Here is a 24,130-nt window from a genome sequence, read left to right as displayed (position 1 = left end):
CAATTCTTTATTTAACTTGGGTAATAAACTTGGCCCAAAAATTATTGCAACAAATTTTGCACCCAAATAAAAGCATTCATTCTCCTGTCATTTCATTAAAACTTAATATGTCTGTTAAGGCCGTTTATTGAACTATTAGGATCACTTTTTGGATTAATAGATATATTTTACAGGTATCACGTGACCGCCGCTCAAATAAGGGTACCCTCAAATTCGACCAGACAAAAACGGAAGGGCCCAAATAAAAATCGACAAAAAATCGCAATCGGCAAAATTTTGCCACCTTTTACATATGAAAAGAAATTCAAATCAATTATCTACCCTGAACAGGTTGATTTGTTCAGCTAGCTTGCGTATTTCGTGTGCTATGCTATTCCTACTGGTGCAGGTGCCAATCGCAAGAGCGGTCAAAAACGGGACTTTTTGCATCATTTTTAGGGGTGTCAGAACAAAAAGCGCTGTACTTTAGCAATGACTTGTTTTCTAAAGATGAGGTTGTTGCTGCGTGTGTTTGTAGGTGCCCGGTGTGTAGATACTGCCAGACACCGGAGGAGGTGCCAGACCAGCTCTGCATGCAGTGTGGTTCGCAGGAGGTAAGGTCACAACACGTTGTCTGACTGGAAAACTCTTTCTCTGACGTTACAGTTGATTTGGGCTTTGAACACACTGAAAACTTCAATAGAGGAATTCCGGAAATAACTTATGCTGCGGAAAAAAACCGGGGCAAACAAAACCGCGTGACAAAATAGGCCAATCACTATTGAGCTGCGTGTCTTACACGTGCTCTGTGACAACGCTCAGCAACAAGCCGCTCGCTAGTGATTGGCCTACTTTGTCACACGGGTTTGTTTGCCCTCTTTTTTTTTTGCAGCAAAAGTTATTTCCGAACATCGTCTATTTAGCTTTAAGACTTTGATTTCTCAGATTAATTCTTGGTATAATCTGTAGATTCAGCTCTGTTGTAAGAGTACCTCTCCTTGGAGACCTTATGTTGTCAGTGTATTTTGTGAGCTTGTTTTTTGTTTGTTAGGTCTTAAAGTTAGACCAGAGAGACTACTGTGCAATAGTAGCGATCTTGAAAAACTCCCTTTGACCAGCCAGAACTGTCCTTTTATTTCATGTGTTCTTGATTGATTAAAAAAGAGTGGATTACTTCCCTTTATTGCTTGTCCACTCTCTTTTCTTTCCTCTCTTTCTCTCTCTCTCTCTCTCTCTCTCTCTCTCTCTCTCTCTCTCTCTCTCTCTCTCTCTCTCTCTGTCTTTCTCTCTCTCTCTCTCCCACCCCCCTCTTTCACTCCCTCTTTCTCTCTTTCCTCTCTCTCTCTCTCTCTGATATATTGATTGCTTGATTGATTGGTTGATTGATTGATTGATTTGAGAACATGTTCTCTGTGTCATGTTGCAGAGTTTATGGATCTGTCTCATTTGTGGGAGTGTTGGCTGTGGAAGATATGTGGGCCTTCATGCTTACAAGTATGTTTGTTCAGGTCAAAGTCTGTTGTTGCTGTTCTTGTTGTTCTTTATTATCTTGTTCACATTAAGTCATGGTTTGGGCACAGTTTAGATTTGCAGAATCCATGAATACTAGTGGTAAGTCACAGAAATCCTTAGTATCTTGTTTGGAAAAAGCTGAACACCTCTATGATTTAGCTCTGAGAGAGTGTGTATTTATTTATTCTATTTTATATAAAAAAAACAGCTGTTGTGCTATTGCCTCTGAACGACATCCTTGGTAGTCTTCAGAGCTAAATACTGCAGTTAAAACCTACATTCATGCATTCAGATTTTGCTGTTTTGCATGTGAAAACCTGTTTCAGTACCAAAAAAAAGAAAGTGCTTCATCTTCGGAAGAAGGCGCAGTTACCCTGTTTTAGTGGTGAAGCATTTTACAATGAGCTTAGTGCTGGAGTGCTTAAATTGGAGTAGTGCAACATTAGATGTTAAGCAAAGAACTCAAACAAGTCATTTTGGGTGGCCGAGTGGTAACGCACTTGCGCTCGGAAGCGAGAGGTTGCGAGTTCGATCCTGGGTCAGGGCGTTAGCAATTTTCTCCCCCCTTTCCTAACCTAGGTGGTGGGTTCAAGTGCTAGTCTTTCGGATGAGACGAAAAACCGAGGTCCCTTCGTGTACACTACATTGGGGTGTGCACGTTAAAGATCCCACGATTGACAAAAGGGTCTTTCCTGGCAAAATTGTATAGGCATAGATAAAAATGTCCACCAAAATACCCGTGTGACTTGGAATAATAGGCCGTGAAAAGTAGGATATGCGCCGAAATGGCTGCGATCTGCTGGCCGATGTGAATGCGTGATGTATTGTGTAAAAAAATTCCATCTCACACGGCATAAATAAATCCCTGCGCCTTGAATATGTGCGCGATATAAATTGCATAAAAAAAAAATTAAAAAAATAAAAATAAATAAATCCCTGCGCTTAGAACTGTACCCACGAAATACGCGCGATATAAGCCTCATATTGATTGATTGATTGATTTTTGTCTCAGTCATATGGTTCGTTTGAAAATTGGTTTGGAGTGAATAGTTGACAGTTTTACTGCATTCTCGACTCTTCCAACAAAGGTCTACTGCTTTACCGTCCACAGGCATTTCCAGGAAACAAACCACACGTACGCCATGCAGCTGGGTACGAACCGCGTGTGGGACTACGCTGGGGACAACTACGTGCACCGCTTGGCCCAGAACAAGTCCGACGGCAAACTGGTGCAGGTGGATGAAGGGGGGCGCGTCATTCAGGAGGAAAAACTGGACTCCATAACGTTAGAGGTAAATGTGTGAAGCAAGTTAGATGAAGGTACAGTGGAACCCCCCTTTTAAGACCTCCAAAACTCTGAGAAAATCGGTCTTAAAAAGGAGGGTGTCTTAGAATGGGGGCAATTTTACACAGGTTATGTATGAACAGAAAATAGAGGTCTTGAAAAGGTTGGAGTCTTAAAATGGGGTCAATTTTACACAGGTTATGTATGAACAGAAAATTTGAGAAAATAGAGGTCTTAAAAAGGAGGGTGTCTTAGAATGGGGGCAATTTGACACAGGTTATGTATGAACAGAAAATTTGAGAAAATAGAGGTCTTGAAAAGGTTGGAGTCTTAAAATGGGGGTAATTTGACACAGGTTATGTATGAACAGAAAATTTGAGAAAATAGAGGTCTTGAAAAGGTTGGAGTCTTAAAATGGGGGTAATTTGACACAGGTTATGTATGAACAGAAAATTTGAGAAAATAGAGGTCTTGAAAAGGTTGGAGTCTTAAAATGGGGGTAATTTGACACAGGTTATGTATGAACAGAAAATTTGAGAAAATAGAGGTCTTGAAAAGGTTGGAGTCTTAAAATGGGGGTAATTTGACACAGGTTATGTATGAACAGAAAATTTGAGAAAATAGAGGTCTTGAAAAGGTTGGAGTCTTAAAATGGGGGTAATTTGACACAGGTTATGTATGAACAGAAAATTTGAGAAAATAGAGGTCTTGAAAAGGTTGGAGTCTTAAAATGGGGGTAATTTGACACAGGTTATGTATGAACAGAAAATTTGAGAAAATAGAGGTCTTGAAAAGGTTGGAGTCTTAAAATGGGGGTAATTTGACACAGGTTATGTATGAATAGAAAATTTGAGAAAATAGAGGTCTTGATAAGGTTGGAGTCTTAAAATGGGGGTAATTTGACACAGGTTATGTATGAACAGAAAATTTGAGAAAATAGAGGTCTTGAAAAGGTTGGAGTCTTAAAATGGGGGTAATTTGACACAGGTTATGTATGAACAGAAAATTTGAGAAAATAGAGGTCTTGAAAAGGTTGGAGTCTTAAAATGGGGGTAATTTGACACAGGTTATGTATGAACAGAAAATTTGAGAAAATAGAGGTCTTGTAAAGGTTGGAGTCTTAAAATGGGGGTAATTTGACACAGGTTATGTATGAACAGAAAATTTGAGAAAATAGAGGTCTTGAAAAGGTTGGAGTCTTAAAATGGGGGTAATTTGACACAGGTTATGTATGAACAGAAAATTTGAGAAAATAGAGGTCTTGAAAAGGTTGGAGTCTTAAAATGGGGGGGGGGGGGTCTTAAAAGGGGGGTTCCACTGTAGTGTAGAAACAAAAATAAAAGAATTGAATCTGTCGATTTTGTGCGGTGGATAGGAACTAGTTTGTTCTGTGCTTATTTTTAAACTTTCATTGCAGGTATCACTGCAGTGAAGAAATAATCCTAATGAGATCTGTTGTTTTTTGGGGGATGTTTTTTTTATGAAGGATAGGTGCTAGTTTGTTCTGAAGTTGACTTTTTAATTGAATTAAACCGTTTGTCTTCATGTGTTTTTTTCCTCGTCTCTCATTATTCTTTTTTAAATGGATTGAAATTTAGCTCATTTGTTGTTGTTTTTTTGCCCCAAATCCCATCAGAGTTTGTTTCATAGCATTTTGTTAATGAATAAATTGTGTTTTGTTTCCGCATTGATGAAAAACAGCTACTGGTTTAAAATATTTCATTGATTCTGTTCTCTGTTTCAGTACACATACCTTCTTACCACGCAGTTGGAATCTCAGAGGCGTTACTTTGAAGAGAAAATTGTTGAGGAGACCAAAGAGGCCAATTTGAGGGTGAGATTGACTTTCCTTGCAATATTATTGTTGTCATGCGTAGTAAGTGTATTGTACAGTGGTACCTGTGATGAAAGGACACCCTTGGGACCAGGCAAAGGTGTCCCTACATAGCAGGTGGCCTGTCATGACAGGTATACTTTGGTCAAGATAATATAGGGCGGGGATGTAGCTCAGTCGGTAGCACGCTGGATTTGTATCCAGTCGGCCGCTGTCAGCGTGAGTTCGTCCCCACGTTCGGCGAGAGATTTATTTCTCAGAGTCAAATTTGTGTGCCGACTTTCCTCGGTGTCCGAACACCCCCGTGTGTACGCGCAAGCACAAGACCAAGTGCGCACGAAAAAGATCCTGTAATCCATGTCAGAGTTCGGTGGGTTATAGAAACACGAAAATACCCAGCATGCTTCCCCCGAAAGCGGCGTATGGCTGCCTAAATGGCGGGGTAAAAAACGGTCATACACGTAAACTTCCACTCGTGCAAAAAACACGTTGTGTACGTGGGAGTTTCAGCCCACGAACGCAGAAGAAGAAGAAGAAGGTCAAGATAGTAGAGAAAGGGTCTACAGAATGTGTCCTTTTAAGGGAGGTGTCCTCCCAACGCAGGGGCCCCGCATGGCAGGTACCACTGTACTTACTTGTTCACATAGACCCTTTGCCCCCAGCGGAGCATAGTCCATTGATGACGTTTCTCGGTCACACTCTGCTCTGCCTCGATCTGGGCTGTTCTTTCTGCCTCTGTCCAGCTGTTGCCCTGCCATGCTTAGCAAGTGTACTGTGAAATATTCTTGATTCATGTTCTGCCTGTGAACTTACGGAGAAAGAGTGTGTTGCTCAGTACAGTGGAACCCCCCCTTTTAAGACCCCCCACCCCCCTCACCCCCCCTCCCCCCCCCCCCCCCCCCCAATTTACGACTTCCTCCATTTTAAGACCTTGCTTTTTCAGATATTCTGTTCATAGCCTCTGTAAATTTACAAATTTACCTCCAATTTCAGACTCCCTCCTTTTTAACCCATTTGACCCCAGGCCAGCGGCAGCCATTTTACTATGAAATCCCATGTACAGGGAAGTAATTCCGTCACATGTCACTTGTACAAACATTTAAAAAATGAAATAAAATGCTGTTTGAAAAGTTTGACTCACCTGTGTATTTTTTCTTGATGCACAAAACATCATTCCTTCAAATACAATTTTTGAGTCACTTGAGAAAAAGTGACTCTATGTAATCGGTCAGTGTTAGTCTGTCCGGCCGGCCATCCGGCCGGCCGGCCGTCCGGCCGGCCGTCCGTAGACACCACCTTAACGTTGGACTTTTCTCGGAAACTATCAAAGCGATCCGGCTCATATTTTGTTTAGTCGTGACCTCCAATGACCTCTACACTTTAACGATGGTTTCGTTGACCTTTGACCTTTTTCAAGGTCACAGGTCAGCGTCAAAGGAAAAATTAGACATTTTATATCTTTGACAAAGTTCATCGGATGTGATTGAAACTTTGTAGGATTATTCTTTACATCAAAGTATTTACATCTGTAGCCTTTTACGAACGTTATCAGAAAAACAAGGGAGATAACTAGCCTTTTCTGTTCGGCAACACACAACTTAACGTTGGGCTTTTCTCGGAAACTATAAAAGTGACCGGGCTCAAATTTTATGTGAACGTGACTCATTGTGTTGTGAATAGCAATTTCTTCCTGTCCATCTGATGCCTCATATAATATTCAGAACTGCGAAAGTGACTCGATCGAGCGTTTGCTCTTCTTGTTTTTTTTTGCAGCTACACAGCACAGGAATGTATTAAAAAAAATCAGAAGTACAAAATTTCACTTTCACGCAAGCACCAACATCAGTGTCTGGTCTCTTATACTCTTTCAAAACAGTGTCAGACTGTTGAAAACACACAGACTTGCAGCAAGGGTCCAACCTCCACAAAAGAAAAAGCTGCAGAAGGCTGCTACTGCAGCAGTTCCAAATGAAACTGAGCAAAACAGTGTCCCTTACACAGGTCTAAGTCCATAAATCCCTGAAAAACATCGTTGTCATCGTCTGAGTCCCCCATGAAGTCGTACCAAAACTCTGCGTTTGATCGTGTATCCATTTCGAAGTTTCAAAAAATCGCTACTCCTCTCACAGTGAACCAATTTTCAAGAAGAAAACATGTGCATAACCGGAAGGAAGTCGCGAAAACAACGAAGTCTCGTCCGCGAGAGTCTCGTTTATAACAACAACAATGGCTGCGCCCTACTGAGACACGTGTTTAGCGGCTGGTAGCGGGCGCTCCGCGGTCAGCCACTGCAGAAAAACAGCGGGCGCTCCGGGGCCAAATGGGTTAAGACCTGATTTTCTAAGACTTTTGAAGGTCTTAAAAGGGGGTTCCACTGTACAGCCAAACTGTTAGTGAGATCTGAGGTCACTGCACATGGAGTTCACTGTATAGTAGGATATGCGCCGAAATGGCTGCGATCTGCTGGCCGATGTGAATGCGTGATGTATTGTGTAAACTAATTCCATCTCACACGGCATAAATAAATCCCTGCGCCTTGAATATGTGCGCGATATAAATTGCATAAAAAAAGAGAATAATAATAAATAAAAAAATCCCTGCGCTTAGAACTGTACCCACGGAATACGCGCGATATAAGCCTCATATTGATTGATTGATTGATTGATTGATTGATTGATTGATTGTATGTGGGTTGCTTCCCTTCCCTTTTCAAGGTTGACTCTTTGAATTGTGCAATGAAACTTCAAGTTGCACCCTCCCCCACCCCTTCCCTCCCTGGATACAAAAAAAAAAAAGCTTACTAAGAGAAAAACAAAATTATAGAGTGAAGATAACACAGTAGAGAAGTTATCATATGGGTTTGAAACTGGAAAGCTGTCAGAAATCTCAGGGGGTGTTTTGGTACACAATTACAAATGTTGGTGTCTGTTTATTAAAGGCTGTTTTCTCTTCAAGGAAGAATTCAAATGTTAAAGAAAGTATGAGCAGTGTGTGTGTCTGTGTAAGCTTGCTTACCTTTGGGCTATATTTTTCTTTACTGATTTTCCTTTATATTACTTTTTTCTTTTATTTGATTATCTTGAATTGTGTACTGAACTGTATTGTTTGTTTCTTAACTATCTTTGTGTACTGTATTGTTTGTTTCTTATTATCTTAACTATTTTTATGTACTCTACTACATTGTTTGTTTCTTAACTATCTTTGTGTACTATATTGTTTGTTTCTTAATTATTCTGAGCATTTGGATGAGTGATGGTTTCCATGACGATGTGACAGGTGAAGGAGGCGGAGGATGAGCTGACCTGCGTGAGGTCGGAGAAAGGTCAAGTTGCATCGCGTCTGTCTGAACTCACCAAAGAAAAGCATGCGCTTGATAAAAAGTGCACGCAGGTGAGATCAGTTTTTATTTATGGTGCATTTTTTGGTCTCCCGTCGAATCTCTCAAATACAGTTTTCCCACAGTTGAAAGATGTCCCTTATTGAGAGGTGTCCCCTGATCAGAGAATCCATATTCGTCCAGTACAGACATTGCGAAAAAGGCCTGCAGGTGAGACCAGTTTTTATTTATGGTGCATTTTTTGGTCTGCCGTCGAATATCTCAAATAGAGTTTTCACACAGTTGAAAGATGTCCCTTATTGAGAGGTGTCCTCTGATCAGAGAATCCATATTCATCCAGTACAGACACTGCGAAAAAGTGCACTCAGGTGAGACCAGTTTTTATTTATGGTTCATTTTTGTGTCTGCCGTCCAATATCTCAAATAAAGTGTTCGCACAGTTGAAAGATGTCCCTTACTGAGAGGTGTCCTCTGATCAGAGAATCCATATTCGTCCAATACAGACATTGCGAAAAAGGCATGCAGGTGAGACCAGTTTTTATTTATGGTGCATTTTTTGGTCTCCCGTCGAATCTCTCAAATAGAGTTTTCACACAGTTGAAAGATGTCCCTTACTGAGAGGTGTCCTCTGATCAGAGAATCCATATTCGTCCAATACAGACATTGTGAAAAAGGCATGCAGGTGAGACCAGTTTTTATTTAAGGTGCATTTTCTTGTCTGCCGTCCGTCGAATATCTCAAATAAAGTTTTCACACAGTTGAAAGATGTCCCTTTTTGAGAGGTGTCCTCTGATCAGAGGATCTATATTTGTCCAGTACAGACACTGGTTGGAAGCATGTTTTTTGCAGGAAACACAGGGCGACATAACAGTTACTTCTGCACAATGATAAATTTTTTCTGTGTTCTTTCATCAGCCGGCGTTCATTGCAGGCACATCTGTACTTCAGTGGTACCTGCGATAAAAGGACACCCTTGGGACCGGCCAAAAGTGTTCCTACATGGCAGGTGGCCTTTCATGACAGATATGTTTTGGTTTACAAAGGGACAACAGAACGTGTCCTTTCATGGGAGGTGTCCTCTCATCGTAGGCGCCCCGCATCGCTGGTACCACTGTACATCTATATGTTTGTGTGACACAGATGCACGGCAGGCAGAAGAAGGTGCTAGAATCAAATCAAATCAAATCAAATTAACTGTATTATCTCAAATCTGAGAAATTACATTGGTGGTCCATAAACATGAAGACACACGGAAGACTAAAACATTATTGATATTGAAATAAATGTACCGTACTTTCCGGGTCATAAGGCGCGACTTTTTTCCTCGAGTTTGACCCCTGCGTCTTGTATAACGAAGCGCCTAATCGGTGTATGAAATACGAAACAAATCAAAGAGACCGCCTGAGTACCAGGCAAACAACTTGTGATAATGCATGTTTCAGCTACTAGGTACTACCCTGGCCAAGTTTCCTCTCAAGACATCAAAGAGACCGCCCCATAGGTTAAACTCGGTCACTGACCCCGGTGCAGGAAGTGTTTCCTCTCTCAGATCTATGACAGGGGAAACACCTCTCATAGCAAAAACTGGGTCATTGACCCCTGGGAAGAAGGTCAGTGTCTAAACAAGGCAACCCCGCTATCACAATGGACCTGCCTTTGATCTGGCCGCACACACAGAGCACACATATTTCCACTCTGTATTCTTCCTTTGATGTGCGGCTTATTTTCATTCTTCCACCGTTTGTTACCGGTATACTTTTTTAATTTTGGTGCGCCCTATCGGCCCCCTGCGCCCAATGGGTGACTGGATTACAATTTCGTTTAAAAAGAAGGGGGTGCGCCTTATGCGCTGTAGCGCCTTGTAACCCGGAAAGTACGGTACTAACAAATACATTTCTTATCTAGAGGACAGGAGGAGAGGGACATGAACAGGTGTCGGATGGAGAACCAGCAGGAGGCCAATTCATAAGTAGTGGGAAATTTGAAGTGGTGTTAACGGCTACCACCTTTTTAGCTAAAAGGCTCTAAATTCCTATTTTTTCAGCTATTTACGTCACCAAGTTGGAACGTCTTTAGCTATCATGGTCGTCACCTCGCTTCTTGCGATTGTAGCGGCGAGAGTGGGTCCGGTAACTTTACAGCCGTCACGTGACTGGCGGGATGAAACTGGGTTTGATGAATGGCATTTAGGGCGACTTTAAAGCTCAAACAGTGCCACCATGCAGTCAAATGCTGCTAATAAGGCTTCCTGAATACTGGTCCAGATGTGTATTATATCCATATGTCTGTGTGACACAGTAGATCTGTATTATATCTGTATGTCTGTGTGACACAGTAGATGTGTATTATATCTGTATGTCTGTGTCACACAGATGCACGGCAAGCTGAAGAAGGTGCTGGAAGAGCTCCAGGAGGAGAGAGACATGAACAAGTGTCTGATGGAGAACCAGCAGATCTGGCAGAAGAGAGTCACCGCCCTGGAGACCACCGTCAAGGACCTCACGGAGTCCAAAGAAAAGGTATGGTGAAGACGTTGTTTTCTTGGTTGCTTTTCATGTTCTGTGTGCATGTACAGTGATACCTGTGATGTGTGGCCCCTCCGATAAGAGGACACCTCCCTTAAAAGGACACCTTTTGTAGTCCCTTCTATTATTTCTATCAACATATACCTGTCATGACAGGCCACCTGTAATGTAGGGACACTTTTACCTGGTCCAAAGGGTGTCCTTTCATCACAGGTACCACTGTATTTGTGTTTGCAGGTTTCTTGCAAATGAGCCCTGTGAATGTGAGGTATCATACAGTGGAACCCCCCTGTTAAGACCCCCTTTCAAGACCTTGCTTGTACAGCCTTTCTGTTCATATCCTCTGTAAATCTACCTCCATTTTAAGACTCCCCCTTTTTAAGACCCGATTTTCTCAGATTTGTTTAGGTCTTAAAAGGGGGGGGGGGGGGGGGGGGGTTCTACAGTACTGAAAGAAGAGTGAACATTCTGAGAAGCATTCAGTGTAACGACTAACCTCACTTTGGGCTAAATCTGGAGATCTGTTTGTTCTTCAGTCGGAGAGAAGTTTGACTTTGTAGCTTCTTTTTTTTTTTTGCACTGCAATTTTTCTTATTATTTTTTTCTTTCTCTTCACTTTTGTTTGTGTTTTTGCTAATGCAGTAGTGAATGGTCTAAAAATACAATCCTGTCATCTGCAATGATAAGATGTTTTTAATATTATAGGCGGCTTCCCTACTTGTGACCCTCCACCACAGAATGAGTCGGATGTCACCTCGTGCCGTTCTGCACTTGGCCTAATATACTTCCGGGAGGTGTCAGGGGTCAGCGTGAGGGCCACCTTAGTCACAGGCTTATAACTCGCTTTTCTAAAACGATTTTCACCACTGGATAGACCAGAAAAAAATGTTTAAGAAAATGTTAAAAAAAAAAGAAAATCATGCAAAGGTGACATGCGACTCATTTCGTGGTGGAGGGTCACAATTGAGCCTGAAATTGACTTCGCAAAGACTTTACACTCTCTTTTTACCGAAAAGTCAAGGCCAAAGCTTGGTGCAGCGAGCTTCGTCAAGTAGACTTTGCGCAATCGACTTTGCCCAATTATTATCAGGCTTAACAGATACTGGTATTTGCAGCAAACCAGTAAATGTTGGGAACACTTGCTTGCATTATCTCCCATGTCACATGATCTTTTCTATCATATTCGTTTTGATGTTTTACATGACATCAGTGAACGAAGGAAGAAGTTGCTGTGTGTAACACTAATCTCCCACTATTATGACAGGAGGTCAATGAACTAGGGACCAGTAGATATAAAAGCAACACTTTTTTTAAAATTATATTCGCTTTGATGTTTTACATGACATCAGTGAATGGAGATAAACAGTCACTGTGTGTAACACTAATCTTTGACAATGTTCAGGTTTGGAGGAACTCCTCCTTTTGAAACCTGTCTGGGTGTTCTTGTTGAATATGGAAAATTAACACATTTAATTGATTTTGAAGCTGTAAGAATAAGAATAAGAATACTTTATTATCTCATAGAGAAATTCAGGCGTGGTACATAACAATAATACAGACAGGACATTGTTTTTACATAAGACATATAGCACTATATAACAGGGCAGGTTATAAACACACCTCCCACATACCTCTCTGACCATTCCTTGCATTGTGCTTACGCATTCAGTCATGAACACATCCATGTCTCACTTACACATCGCACACATGGACATTCTTATACGCTCAACTTACCCATTCACACATGGACATTCGACTACGCCCACTTACACATTCTTAAACGCTCCACTTACATATTCACACATGGGCATTCTTATATGCTCCACTTACACATTCCCACATGGACATTCGACTACGCCCACTTACACATTCCCACATGGACATCTTTAAAGCACTGCGCTTACATATTCTCGCACACCTACGCGTATAACGGACTATGGCTAAACATCATTGCAAAAAAAATCATAGCATACAATGTATCACAGAAAATATACGGACGTACATAAAACCAATACAAGCAACACTCCTCATGTGTAAATCAATTTCCCTTTTTCACTTACATCAGGATTAAGAAAAACTGTCAAAATCTTTTACGTTTTGTCTTATTTTGGATTTGGCAAAACCTTTTGCTCCTGTTTGATCATTTTCCATTCTCATGTCTGATGTTGATTTGGAAATTGTGTACAGAATAATGTATTAATGTATGTTTTTGTGAGGCGCTTTTAGGATTTAATGAGTATCCTCATTGTTATTATTATTATATTCGCTATGATGTTTTACATGCCATCATCCGGGCCGGGACGGACACGGGTCAACTTTATGTGCAGACCCAGAGACGGAAGCCATGTCACACCCTCGTGTCATCACAATGGCACGTAAAAGACCTCGGTCATTCTGCAATAAGGGCAGGTGGCTGATTACACCTAAACACGGAGTCGCGCTACCCAGGTGTCTGCGTGTTTAGGTGTAGTCAGCCACCTGCACTTATTGCAGAATGGCCAAGGTCTTTTACACCTGGGTAGCGCGACTCCGTTGCTTCTAGCTTTCCACTGGGAGGGTGCGACCCGAATTTCCCAGCGATGGGGCAATAAAGCAATGAACATGAAAATGAAAAATCAGTGAATGGAGATAAAAAGTTACTGTGTGTAACTCTAATCTTTGACAATGTTCCCAGGAGATCAGTGAACTACGGGAACAGCTGCGTGACGTCATGTTTTACCTGGAGGCCCAGCAGAAACTTGCCAACACCACGGAAATCTCGCAGGAAGAGCTCCAAGACGGCCAGGTGATAGTCGGCGCCGCTGCTTCTCCCGAGTCTGGTGGCAAGAAACGAAGCAAGAAACGCCGATGAGATGTGTATTTGTGTGGGGGATTTTTCCAACACAGTTACACAGTTTCCTGTCATGACAGGTCACCTGCCATGTTGGCCAAAAACGTAGCAAGAAACGCAGATATGATAGGTGCCTGTGTATGGTTTTTTTTGTGTGTGGAATTTTTCCAACACAGTTATTCGGCTGGCTGACTGACAGAAAGCAAAGTCTTGATCAAAACGCTGTTGGGTTGTGAAGATTATTTTCATCGTTTGAGAGAACGGGCTCTCTCTCTCTCTCTCTCTCTCTCTCTCTCTCTCTCTCTCTCTCTCTCTCTCTCTCTCTCTCTCTCTCTCTCTCTCTCTCTCTCTCTCTCTCTCTCTCTCTCTCTCTCTCTCTCTCTCTCTCTCTCTCTCTCTCTCTCTCTCCTCTCTCTCTCTCTCTCTCTCTCTCTCTCTCTCTCTCTCTCTCTCTCTCTCTCTCTCTCTCTCCTCTCTCTCTCTCTCTCTCTCTCTCTCTCTCTCTCTCTCTCTCTCTCTCTCTCTCTCTCTCTCTCTCTCTCTCTCTCTCTCTCTCTCTCTCTCTCTCTCTCTCTCTCTCTCTCTCTCTCTCTCTCTCTCTCTCTCTCTCTCTCTCTCTCTCTCTCTCTCTCTCTCTCTCTCTCTCTCTCTCTCTCTCTCTCTCTCTCTCTCTCTCTCTCTCTCTCTCTCTCTCTCTCTCTCTCTCTCTCTCTCTCTCTCTCTCTCTCTCTCTCTCTCTCTCTCTCTCTCTCTCTCTCTCTCTCTCTCTCTCTCTCTCTCTCTCTCTCTCTCTCTCTCTCTCTCTCTCTCTCTCTCTCTCTCTCTCTCTCTCTCTCTCTCTCTCTCTCTCTCTCTCTCTCTCTCTCTCTCTCTCTCTCTCTCTCTCTCTCTCTCTCTCTCTCTCTCTCTCTCTCTCTCTCTCTCTCTCTCTCTCTCTCTCTCTCTCTCTCTCTCTCTCTCTCTCTCTCTCTCTGATGAGGGGGAGGTGGGTTTATTATTCAGATTTTTTTGTGGCCTCACAAATGTCATGGAGGCAAGTTTATGCGAAGAGTGTATGAGGGAATGCGCTGACATGTTAATATTGCACCAAACTTGGATTATTTCTGTGATTTTGTTCTTTCATACGATGAGTTTTTGTCTGTTTTTGTAAAAGGTTATATACTGTCAACATGGTTGGTACATGTACCATTCTGAAGTTAAGATTAAATTAAATTACATTCTCTGTTTTGTTCTAAAACTGCTTTTCAACAAAGCAGGGAGGTAGGTGGATTTTTTTGAAAGATTCTGTGCTGTCAACACAATCGTTATTATTGTGAATTGTAAATCCTTCTTTGTTAATTTGACATTTTGATTGGTCAATGCAATCACTCAGCGGTCAGGCAATCAGCGTGTCTCACCTCCAAATGGATCTGCCTCAATGTACACTTCCTGGCAAGCGTATCAATACAAGTCATGTGTTTCACGTGTCGCCATGACTGCAATAGTTTCTGCCAGCCGGTTGGTCATGCGCACGAACGATAGACAAATCAAGGGAAATGGAAGACAGCATGTACGCAATTTGGTGACCGAGACATGAAAAGGATGTGACGTCATGTTATAATGAATGACGAATTGTTCTAGCGAGAACGTCACTTTGTGATTCGGCCTTTGCAGACTTCTCAAAAGGAACAAGCCATGGAAAAGTCAGTCTGTAAAATATAGAAAAGCACATAATAACCTCAAGCGAATTATAATGTGCTAAGCACATCGTAATTCCATGGGACTATACTTTCACCGAAGGCGATGGTAAGTACGTGACAAGTCATGAATAAAATTGATGAATTGAGGTGCCACTTCACATCCAAAAAGAAAGATCCTTTGAATGGATAGATTTACAATTACAATATCGACCTGCTGCTTTCAACATGTCGGGGTGTGCCTAAATTGTCTCACCTGTGATTTGTAAATGGAATCCCTACGGCCTTCGGGATTCCATTTACAAATCACAGGTGAGACAATTTAGGCACACCCCGACATGTTGAAAGCAATGGGTGAATATTGCATCAATGTACTAAGATTTGTTTTTCATTTTGTTCTGATACTGCTTGTCTGTGAGACCTAGAGACTTAAATTACAATTGTGTAGTTACTTAGTGATTTTTATCTATCAAACAAGTTTACACAGATGTTGCGTTTTTTTCTTTTTGTTCTGATACTGCTTGTTTGTGAGACAGAGAGGTGTGATAACCTGTGATGATGTTCAGAAGTTCATGGTTAAAGTAAGGTTTGCTGCCACTTTTGTATAGAGAAATATTTTTCACCTCTGGAGAATGTGTGTGTGTGTGTGTGTGTGTGTGTGTGTGTGTGTGTGTGTGTGTGTGTGTGTGTGTGTGTGTGTGTGTGCAACTGCTAGTTGATGTCAGAAGTAAAGTTAGCTGTCACTTATATACTGCATAATTTTGCACCTCTGGTGTACGTTTGTGTGTACCTGGTGTGTGTGTGTGTGTGTGTGTGTGTGTGTGTGTGTGTGTGTGTGTGTGTGTGTGTGTGTGTGTGTGTGTGTGTGTGTGTGTGTGTGAATACAAGCATAATGTGAAGTACAACTGACAGCATTAAGCACTGATCAGTAAATTGATTCATGTACTATGTAGTTAATTGCCAGAATCCCATTTGCTTTTTCCTAAAATCTCTGACAGTGACCACAAAAACCATGTCACTTTTGTTTCGCTTGTTTGTTTATCTTTCAGTTTTGGGTTCATAATGTGCGTTGATATGAAGCTGGTTCAAGTTGTTTGTAATCTGTCACTTGTCTACATGTGTACCTCATTTGTGAGGTTCTGTTTAAATTTTGCAATTGAAGGCTAATGTGATAAATTGTATACCTGGACATAAACAAGTCATTTCAAGTATCCATTTCTGTGTGTGTGTGTGTGTGTGTGTGTGTGTGTGTGTGTGTGTGTGTGTGTGTGTGTGCACATGCATGCGTATATGTGTGTGTGTGTGTCACATGTGGATCTGTGATCATGCTGTATGGAGTTCTTTTCTGAACATGTCTGTATTGATGGTAAGAAAACAAGAACGTTGGAACATTTGTTATTGACAAAACAATACATTCACAGATATTTCGACCCAACGGTCTTTTAAGTGAACAGACAAAGAAATATTCACACAAAACTTATCTTGATAGTTCTATCAGTTTACGTCCACTCGTCAGGGCTTCCTAAACTGATAGAACTATCAAGATAAGTTTTGTGTGAATATTTGTTTGTCTGTTCACTTAAAAGACCGTTGGGTCGAAATATCTGTGAATGTATAATTGTTTTGTCAATAACAAACGTTCAAACAACCTACCTTTCTTGTTTTGTCAATAACAAACGTTCCAACAACCTACCTTTCTTGTTTTGTCAATAACAAACGTTCCAACAACCTACCTTTCTTGTTTTTTGATTCTGAATTTTGGAACGTTGGCAGTCTCTTTGTTTTAGGATTTGTAATGATGGTAGTTTTCGGTACATGTATTTTGCTTTTGTTCCTTAGCTTCCCCTGCCTGTGGAAAGTTTGTCTCCCCTAATCCATACTCAGTGTCTTGCTTTCCGGTCCTAACCTGCTGAGGTTTCTACATCACCTGTTCTGTAGGGCTGAGTCAGTTTCCTGTGGAATAGGAATAGATGTTCACGTAGGAACGAGGAATCAAACAACAAGAAAGGTACAATGAGTACGTTGCTTTGTCCTAATCAAGGCAGTTATTTTGCTGCCGAAATCGTGTGCCTGTTTTGATAGTTGATGATAAACATGTCTGAAGTGTGTGTGTGTGTGCATGCGTATGCGTGGATGTGTGTGTGCGTGTGGATGTGTGTGTCAGACATGGGACTGGTCCGAATTTTATCGGAATTCCGATATTTTCCTTAGCTCACAGACCATTCTTGAGATCGATGCAAATTTGTTGAGAAAAAAAAGGGGGGGGGGGGGGTGGTGGTATGAACCGTTCAGCTAAAGCTGTCTGCGTCTGAAGTCAGTGCATTCGCACCCCAGCACTCGCGTGAACCCATAGCAGTATCATGGGTCGCGTTTGATTGGCTGTCGATCTCCGACGATTATCGCCTAGGCTTAATTATTCACCGATGGCGGTTTGCGGGTTGTTTTGATGGCTGCCGATCTCCAAACGCCGAAGGTGAAAAATGTAGCATCATCTGGATTCCGTATTGTTTTGTCGGCTGTGGAAGCTCTTACGATCGACGACCAAAGTGTGAAAAACAAGTGGAAAGCCAACTGGCTGTCAGAAGAAGTGACTGTCATTATCAACAAGAAAGAAAGGCGCCAGCTCATTGGCGACAGTATCGCCAAGATATCCATGATTCCCGGTCAGGCCGTGTGCACGTGGTGCGACAACGGCCACTGCGTGGTGAAATACGGACTTGGTGGAAAAAATGTGTTGGTTCTGAAAGTTTTCAAGTAAGTTTTGTGTGTGTGTGATTGTTATAAATTACACTTTTGTTTAAAATGCTAAAACATATTATTGTGTTTTTTATGTCTTTTTAAAAAGGCATGATCTAATTTTTTGCTATCAGGAGAGGCCCCAAAATGGCCTTTATAATTCTAACATTCATTTTCCGTCAGGGGGGCTTTGCCCCCCTGAACCCCCTACCGGGGCGTTGCCCCTGGACCCCAGCTTAGTTTCCTACTTTTGGAACATTTGCTGGTCTGGTGTGTGTGTGTGTGTAATACCTTCACTGTTGTGTGAGACAATCACATTCCAGTTTTGTTTGGAACAATCAAATGTTGTTGTCTTTAACCTTCATCCTGCCAAAAATGTCTCCTTGTATTCTCTAGATGTGTGTTTACTGTACATTTTGTAAATGGCCTGCATAGTTGATTCTGTAATTAGATTCTGTCAGTTAGGTTAGTTTTAAAAAGGTTAGTTTGTGGAATGTTTGATCTTATACAAAACAAAGCAGATTCTGTCAAACTGTGTTGTGAGGTATTTTGTAAGCTTTCTGAAATGAGTTAAGTCCTGGAGTAATATACAGTGAAGCCCTACCCCCCCCCCCCCCCCCCAATCTGATCCTCCCCTTTTAAGACCTTAAGATTCTGTAACAAGGTACCCCTCGCGGGTTAGGGGGAAGAATTTACCCGATGCTCCCCAGCATGTCGTAAGAGGCGACTAACGGATTCTGTTTCTCCTTTTACCCTTGTTAAGTGTTTCTTGTACAGAATATAGTCCATGTTTGTACAGATTTTAGTCAAGCAGTATGTAAGAAATTTTAAGTCCTTTGTACTGGAAACTTGCATTCTCCCAGTAAGGTCATATATTGTACTACGTTGCAAGCCCCTGGAGCAATTTTTTTATTAGTGCTTTTGTGAACAAGAAACAATTAACAAGTGGCTCTATCCCATCTCCCCCCCTTTCCCCGTCGCGATATAACCTTCGTGGTTGAAAACGACGTTAAACACCAAATAAAGAAAGACTTGTTGTGATATACAGTGACACCCCCCCCCCCCCAACCCTTAAGACCTAAACAGACAAAGATAATATCAGATTGTCAAAAGGTGAGGGAGTCTTATAATTGAGGTGAATTTACAGACCTTGTCAACAGATTTGAAAAACAAAAGGTTCTTTTTACCCAACATAACTCACCATTCCACCTGTCTAAAATGACCACTTTTGGTCAGTTCCTTGGGTGATCGTGATTGACAGGTTCTACTGTACAGAGGAACCCCCCCCCCCTTTTTAAGACCTAAAAAAAAATTTGAGGAAACTAGGTCTTAAAAAGGAGTGAGTCTTAAAATGGAGGTCAATTTACTGATGTTATGAACCAAAAATGTGAAAAATCCAGGTCTTAAAAAAGAGGAAGTCTTAATCGGGGGGTTCCACTGTATCTATATGTCGCCACACTCATGGACGCACACAGTTAATTTAGGTCAAGGATTTATTTCAATAACCCGTAGGTTGTATGTATATATAACATTTAAAAGGACACTATCACATCCTAGTACACACAGGCACTAAACTTCTCGCAAGGTTGTTTTTTTTTCAAAATAGTATTACAGTTACATCTTTACTCAATGCATTGCAAACTCGAAAGGAAGTGGTAATGATAAAACCGCATCTGCTTGTTTGATAAGAACCTTTTAGAAGAATTATTTGTGTCTGTCTTATAAGTATGACAATACAGTGGAACCCCCCTTTTACGAACTCCAAATATCTGAGAAAATTGGGTCTTACAATGGTGAGAGTCTTAAATAGGGGGTCAATTTACTGAGGTTATGAACAGAAAGTCTGGACAAAAACTGGGTCTTAACTCATTGTCTCCCAGGTACGGATATATCCTACCAACTCATATGGCTCTATCTGACCAGGTACGGATATATCCGCTCAGAGTGTTAGCTTCAGTCGCTTCCTGTAACGTCGGTCCATCTAAGGCCTGCATTCCAGCGTGTTGATACACAGTTACTACACAGTAACTACAATTCTGAGCGACCTGCTGCAGCACAGCTGCTGGTCTCGGCTAAAAACAACTTGGTCAACATAGGTGGGGTAGAAAGTGTCTTAACAGGGGGGTTCCACTGTACGTCCTTGCGCAAATAAATGTTAAGACCCCACACACACCTCTTTGAACCCCAACCCCCCTCCTGCCCCCCCCCCCCCCAAAAAAAAAAAAAAAAAAAAAAAAACACCCCACCCCAAACCCACCCAACAGCAAAACAACCCACCCTGTTTTTGATTCTCATGCTTGAAACTATTCCATGTCTTTGCCCGCGTCAAAATGTGGGATACATACACTGAGCCCAAAAAGTTAAGGATATTTTTTCAGTGGTATACCCCAGATGTTAAACAGCCGTTTTTGGATCAGAAATTAACGTGTATTTTAAGATCTGTCTTTCTTCTGCTCAAAAATGCCTTTCAGGAATCTGAGCAATATTTGGGCATGACGTCACATGTTCATGACCATGCCTGCCCTCACAAATGGCGTTTTTTGACGGCATGATTCACCATCAACAGTCAAAACGGCGACTTAAACTGAACGATATTTTGCATTTTTTACACCAAAATGTTTATTTGGTGTCTTACCTAACAAGTCATACAAAGTTCGTTCAAATCCGTCGCGCAGTCAGGCAAATCTAGCGTGTAAAGGAAAGCGACCACTATCCTGAAAAACAGCAACAAATCCTAGGTTTTTGTGGTGCTTTTGCTGGGTAGCTGCAGTTGATATGCAATACATATAAAACTACAAATAGCAGCCTCTCCAAATTACACAGAACGATGACAAAGACCCTCAGTCTGGATTCGCGCTAGTACTTGGAGCAAACAGAAACCGAAAATGGACGTTGTAACGGTTTTCCGTTAACAATTTGCAAACGTTCATAACGTCCTTGAAACAAATGTGACATGCACGCAATTCTGTGTACTTTGCAAAGAATGGTGCCATTACATGTGTGTCAAGTTTCAGAAACATTCTTTCGTGGGCTCAAAAGATATAGCCTCATGATTTTGAAGAAATAAAAAGTAAAATCTCACTCCGCTCTGCTGTTCTATTTTTAGACGATGACGTCTGCAAAACTCATATCAAGGTGGCTGAGTGATCAGGACACACATTTTCCACGATCGAGACAATGCTCTTACAGACTCTTAAAAACCTGGCGATGTCCATCTCCACAGCTCCATTTCGTAGCATTCAAACTGTCTGATTCGTCACAGCAAATGCCAGATTGTGTCTCGCCGCTATCAAGACGACGATGAGAAAAACCCAGTGTTGCCGGCCTGAGGCAGCCTCCATCTGACGTCATATTTTTGGAATTATATGACGTCATGTCTGCATTCTTCTGTTATTTGATTCTTTGTATTCTTTACTTCTTTCTTATACAGCACAGCTGTGTTCAAAACACGCGAAAAGTTCTTTTCTGCAACTTCTACCGAGCAAGTGGTTCGCATCATCCGTGAAAGGCTATAGGCATCCTATCGGAGAACGAGAATCAAAATTATAGAAAAAGTCCTAAAAAAAAGGGGCAGTATTTTTCACCTCTTTTGATCATACCTTTTGAGCCCGTGAAAGAATGTTTTTGAAACTTGGCACACATGTAATGGCACCATTCTTTGCAAAGTATACAAAGTTGCGTGCATGTTACATTTGTTTCTTAGACGTTACAAACGTTTCCAAATTTTTAACGGAAAACCGTTACAACGTCCATTCTTGGGTTCTGTTTGACCTAAGTACTGGAACATATCCAGATGAGGGTTTTTGTCATCGCTCTGTGAAATTTGGAGAGGCTGCTATTTGTAGTTTTAGATTTATTGCATATCAACTGCGGCTACCCAGCAAAAACACCATAATTTAAAACCCTGGATTTTTTGCTGTTTTTCAGGATTGTTGTCGCTTTCCTTTACACGTTGGATCAGCCTAACTGCGAGGCGGATTTGAACGAAATTTGTATGACTTGTTAGGTAAGACACCAAATAAACCTTTTGGTGTAAAAAAATGCAAAATATTATTCAGTTTAAGTCACCGTTTCGACGGTTGAAGGTGAATCATGCCGTCAAAAAACGACATTTTTTAGGGTAGGCGTGGTCACGGACATGTGACGTCATACCCAAATATTGCTCAGATTCAAGAAACACATTTTTAAGCAGAAGAAAGACTGATCTTCAAATACACGTATATTTCTGACCCAAAAATTGCTGTTTAACATCTGGGGTATACCACTGAAAAAATATCCTTAACTTTTTGGGCTCAGTGTACATGTACCTCGTTCACGCATGATGGACGATTTTTTACGAGTACATACCCCAGTGACTAAAAGTTCATGTTTTGTAACTTTAAATAGTCAGAAAAATAAGCTTGCACTTATATGTGGGGTCGTGACATGTGCACTTGAATTTTTTTTTTAAAAGCGGAAAAGGCACCTGGAGTTTGCTTTTTGTGTGTATTAACATCCATGTTATGTGCCTGCTGTAGAAGAGTGCATGAATGTTGCGTATATTTTGGACTTGGTTACGTATAATTTGTGTCAATGCCGAAAGTTCAGGGCCTGAAGTTATATGAAATAAAAATGCACAATGCAGTAGTCTAAGGTGCAGAAGTAAGTGCATGCGGTGTACTGATGCTGATTTCGCAAAAACGATAGTTTGAGTACATGAACTTGGCATGAGTGCATTGCTGATAATTTTTCAAAAATTTATTTTGTTTTTAAACAAACATTTTTAATTAGGTTTTGAATACAATACAACACAAACATACAGATATTTAAAACTTACTTGGAATTTTGTGTGTAACTACAATGTATATCCATGAGAAAAAACTAATAACTTTGTGTTCTTTTTCTTCTGTATTTATGAGCTGTAACTCCCATGTGCACTGTAGTTTTTGTGTGTTTTATTGGGGGGGGGGGGGGGGGGGCTGTGAGGTTTTATATACATGGCTGCTTTTCCCACGCCATTTTAGGCAGTCGTACTCTGTGGGGGCGGGGATGTAGGGGAGGGGGGGGGGTGCATGCTGGGTATTTTCTTGTTTTTGTAACCCACCGAACTCTGACATGGACTACATAATCTTTTTTGTGCTTATTTGACATTGTCGTGTCTACTTGCTAGAGGGGAAAAGGCGCTAGCAAGCCGTCTACCTGGAAGATCGGAAAAATGATCAACCTTCCCCCATCAGACTCAGTCATGGTTCAAGCCCCGAGCCTTCAAGCTCGAAGGCTGACACCCTTACAACAAGGCTGATGCGCCCTTTGTATAAATCACTTTCTGTTTTGCACATAGCAAGTCAATTTTCCATGAATTGTTCTTGTTTAAAGGTTCATGGTTTGTCAGAACCTTTGTAGTTTTCCTTTCAAAGTACATTCTGAAAGCCGAAAATCCTTCTCCCAGAGACCAAGCCTTGTTATACAGTAACAAGTCGCGTAAGTCGAAAATACAATATTTAGTCAAGTAGCTGTCGAACTCACAGAATGAAACGCAATGCCATTTTACTCGTAGCATCGTCAGGCCACCGCTCATGGCAAAGGCAGTGAAATTGACAAGAAGAGCGGGGTAGTAGTTGCGCTAAGAAGGATAGCACGCTTTTCTGTACCTCTCTTTGTTTTAACTTTCTGAGCGTGTTTTTAATCCAAACATATCATATCTATATGTTTTTGGAATCAGGAACCGACAAGGAATAAGATGAAAGTGTTTTTAAATTGATTTGGACAATTTAATTTTGATAATAATTTTTATATATTTAATTTTCAGAGCTTGTTTTTAATCCGAATATAACATATTTATATGTTTTTGGAATCAGCAAAGGATGGAGAATAAGATAAACGTAAATTTGGATCGTTTTATAAATTTTTATTTTTTTTTACAATTTTCAGATTTTTAATGACCAAAGTCATTAATTAATTTTTAAGCCACCAAGCTGAAATGCAATACCGAACCCCGGGCTTCGTCGAAGATTACTTGACCAAAATTGCAACCAATTTGGTTGAAAAATGAGGGCGTGACAGTGCCGCCTCAACTTTCACGAAAAGCCGGATATGACGTCATCAAAGACATTTATCAAAAATATGAAAAAAACGTTCGGGGATATCATACCCAGGAACTCTCATGTCAAATTTCATAAAGATCGGTCCAGTAGTTTAGTCTGAATCGCTCTACACACACAGACACACACACAGACACACACACAGACACACGCACATACACCACGACCCTCGTTTCGATTCCCCCTCGATGTTAAAATATTTAGTCAAAACTTGACTAAATATAAAAACAAGTCGCGTAAGGCGAAAATACAATATTTAGTCAAGTAGCTGTCGAACTCACAGAATGAAACTGAACGCAATGCCATTTTACTCGTAGCATCGTCAGGCCACCGCTC

General features: G+C 41.3%; 1 protein-coding gene across 1 annotated transcript in view; it reads left to right on the top strand.

The window, feature by feature from the left end:
* The window catches only part of LOC138976231 (BRCA1-associated protein-like), a 29,701-nt gene extending 16,020 nt beyond the window's left edge, over positions 1-13,681 (top strand). The window contains exons 9-15 of the mRNA XM_070349065.1: positions 518-593; positions 1,406-1,473; positions 2,603-2,783; positions 4,521-4,610; positions 7,887-8,000; positions 10,320-10,466; positions 13,147-13,681. Of these exons, the coding sequence (XP_070205166.1) occupies positions 518-593; positions 1,406-1,473; positions 2,603-2,783; positions 4,521-4,610; positions 7,887-8,000; positions 10,320-10,466; positions 13,147-13,323 (853 nt within the window). The 3' untranslated portion in view covers positions 13,324-13,681. The remainder of the gene's footprint in view (positions 1-517; positions 594-1,405; positions 1,474-2,602; positions 2,784-4,520; positions 4,611-7,886; positions 8,001-10,319; positions 10,467-13,146) is intronic.
* The last annotated feature ends 10,449 nt before the right edge of the window (positions 13,682-24,130 follow it).

This window comes from Littorina saxatilis, linkage group LG9 (genome assembly GCF_037325665.1).
Source record: "Littorina saxatilis isolate snail1 linkage group LG9, US_GU_Lsax_2.0, whole genome shotgun sequence".
NCBI lineage: Eukaryota > Metazoa > Mollusca > Gastropoda > Littorinimorpha > Littorinidae > Littorina > Littorina saxatilis.
Note: the sequence above shows the minus strand (reverse complement) of the source record. Positions and strands in the feature narration are given on the sequence as shown.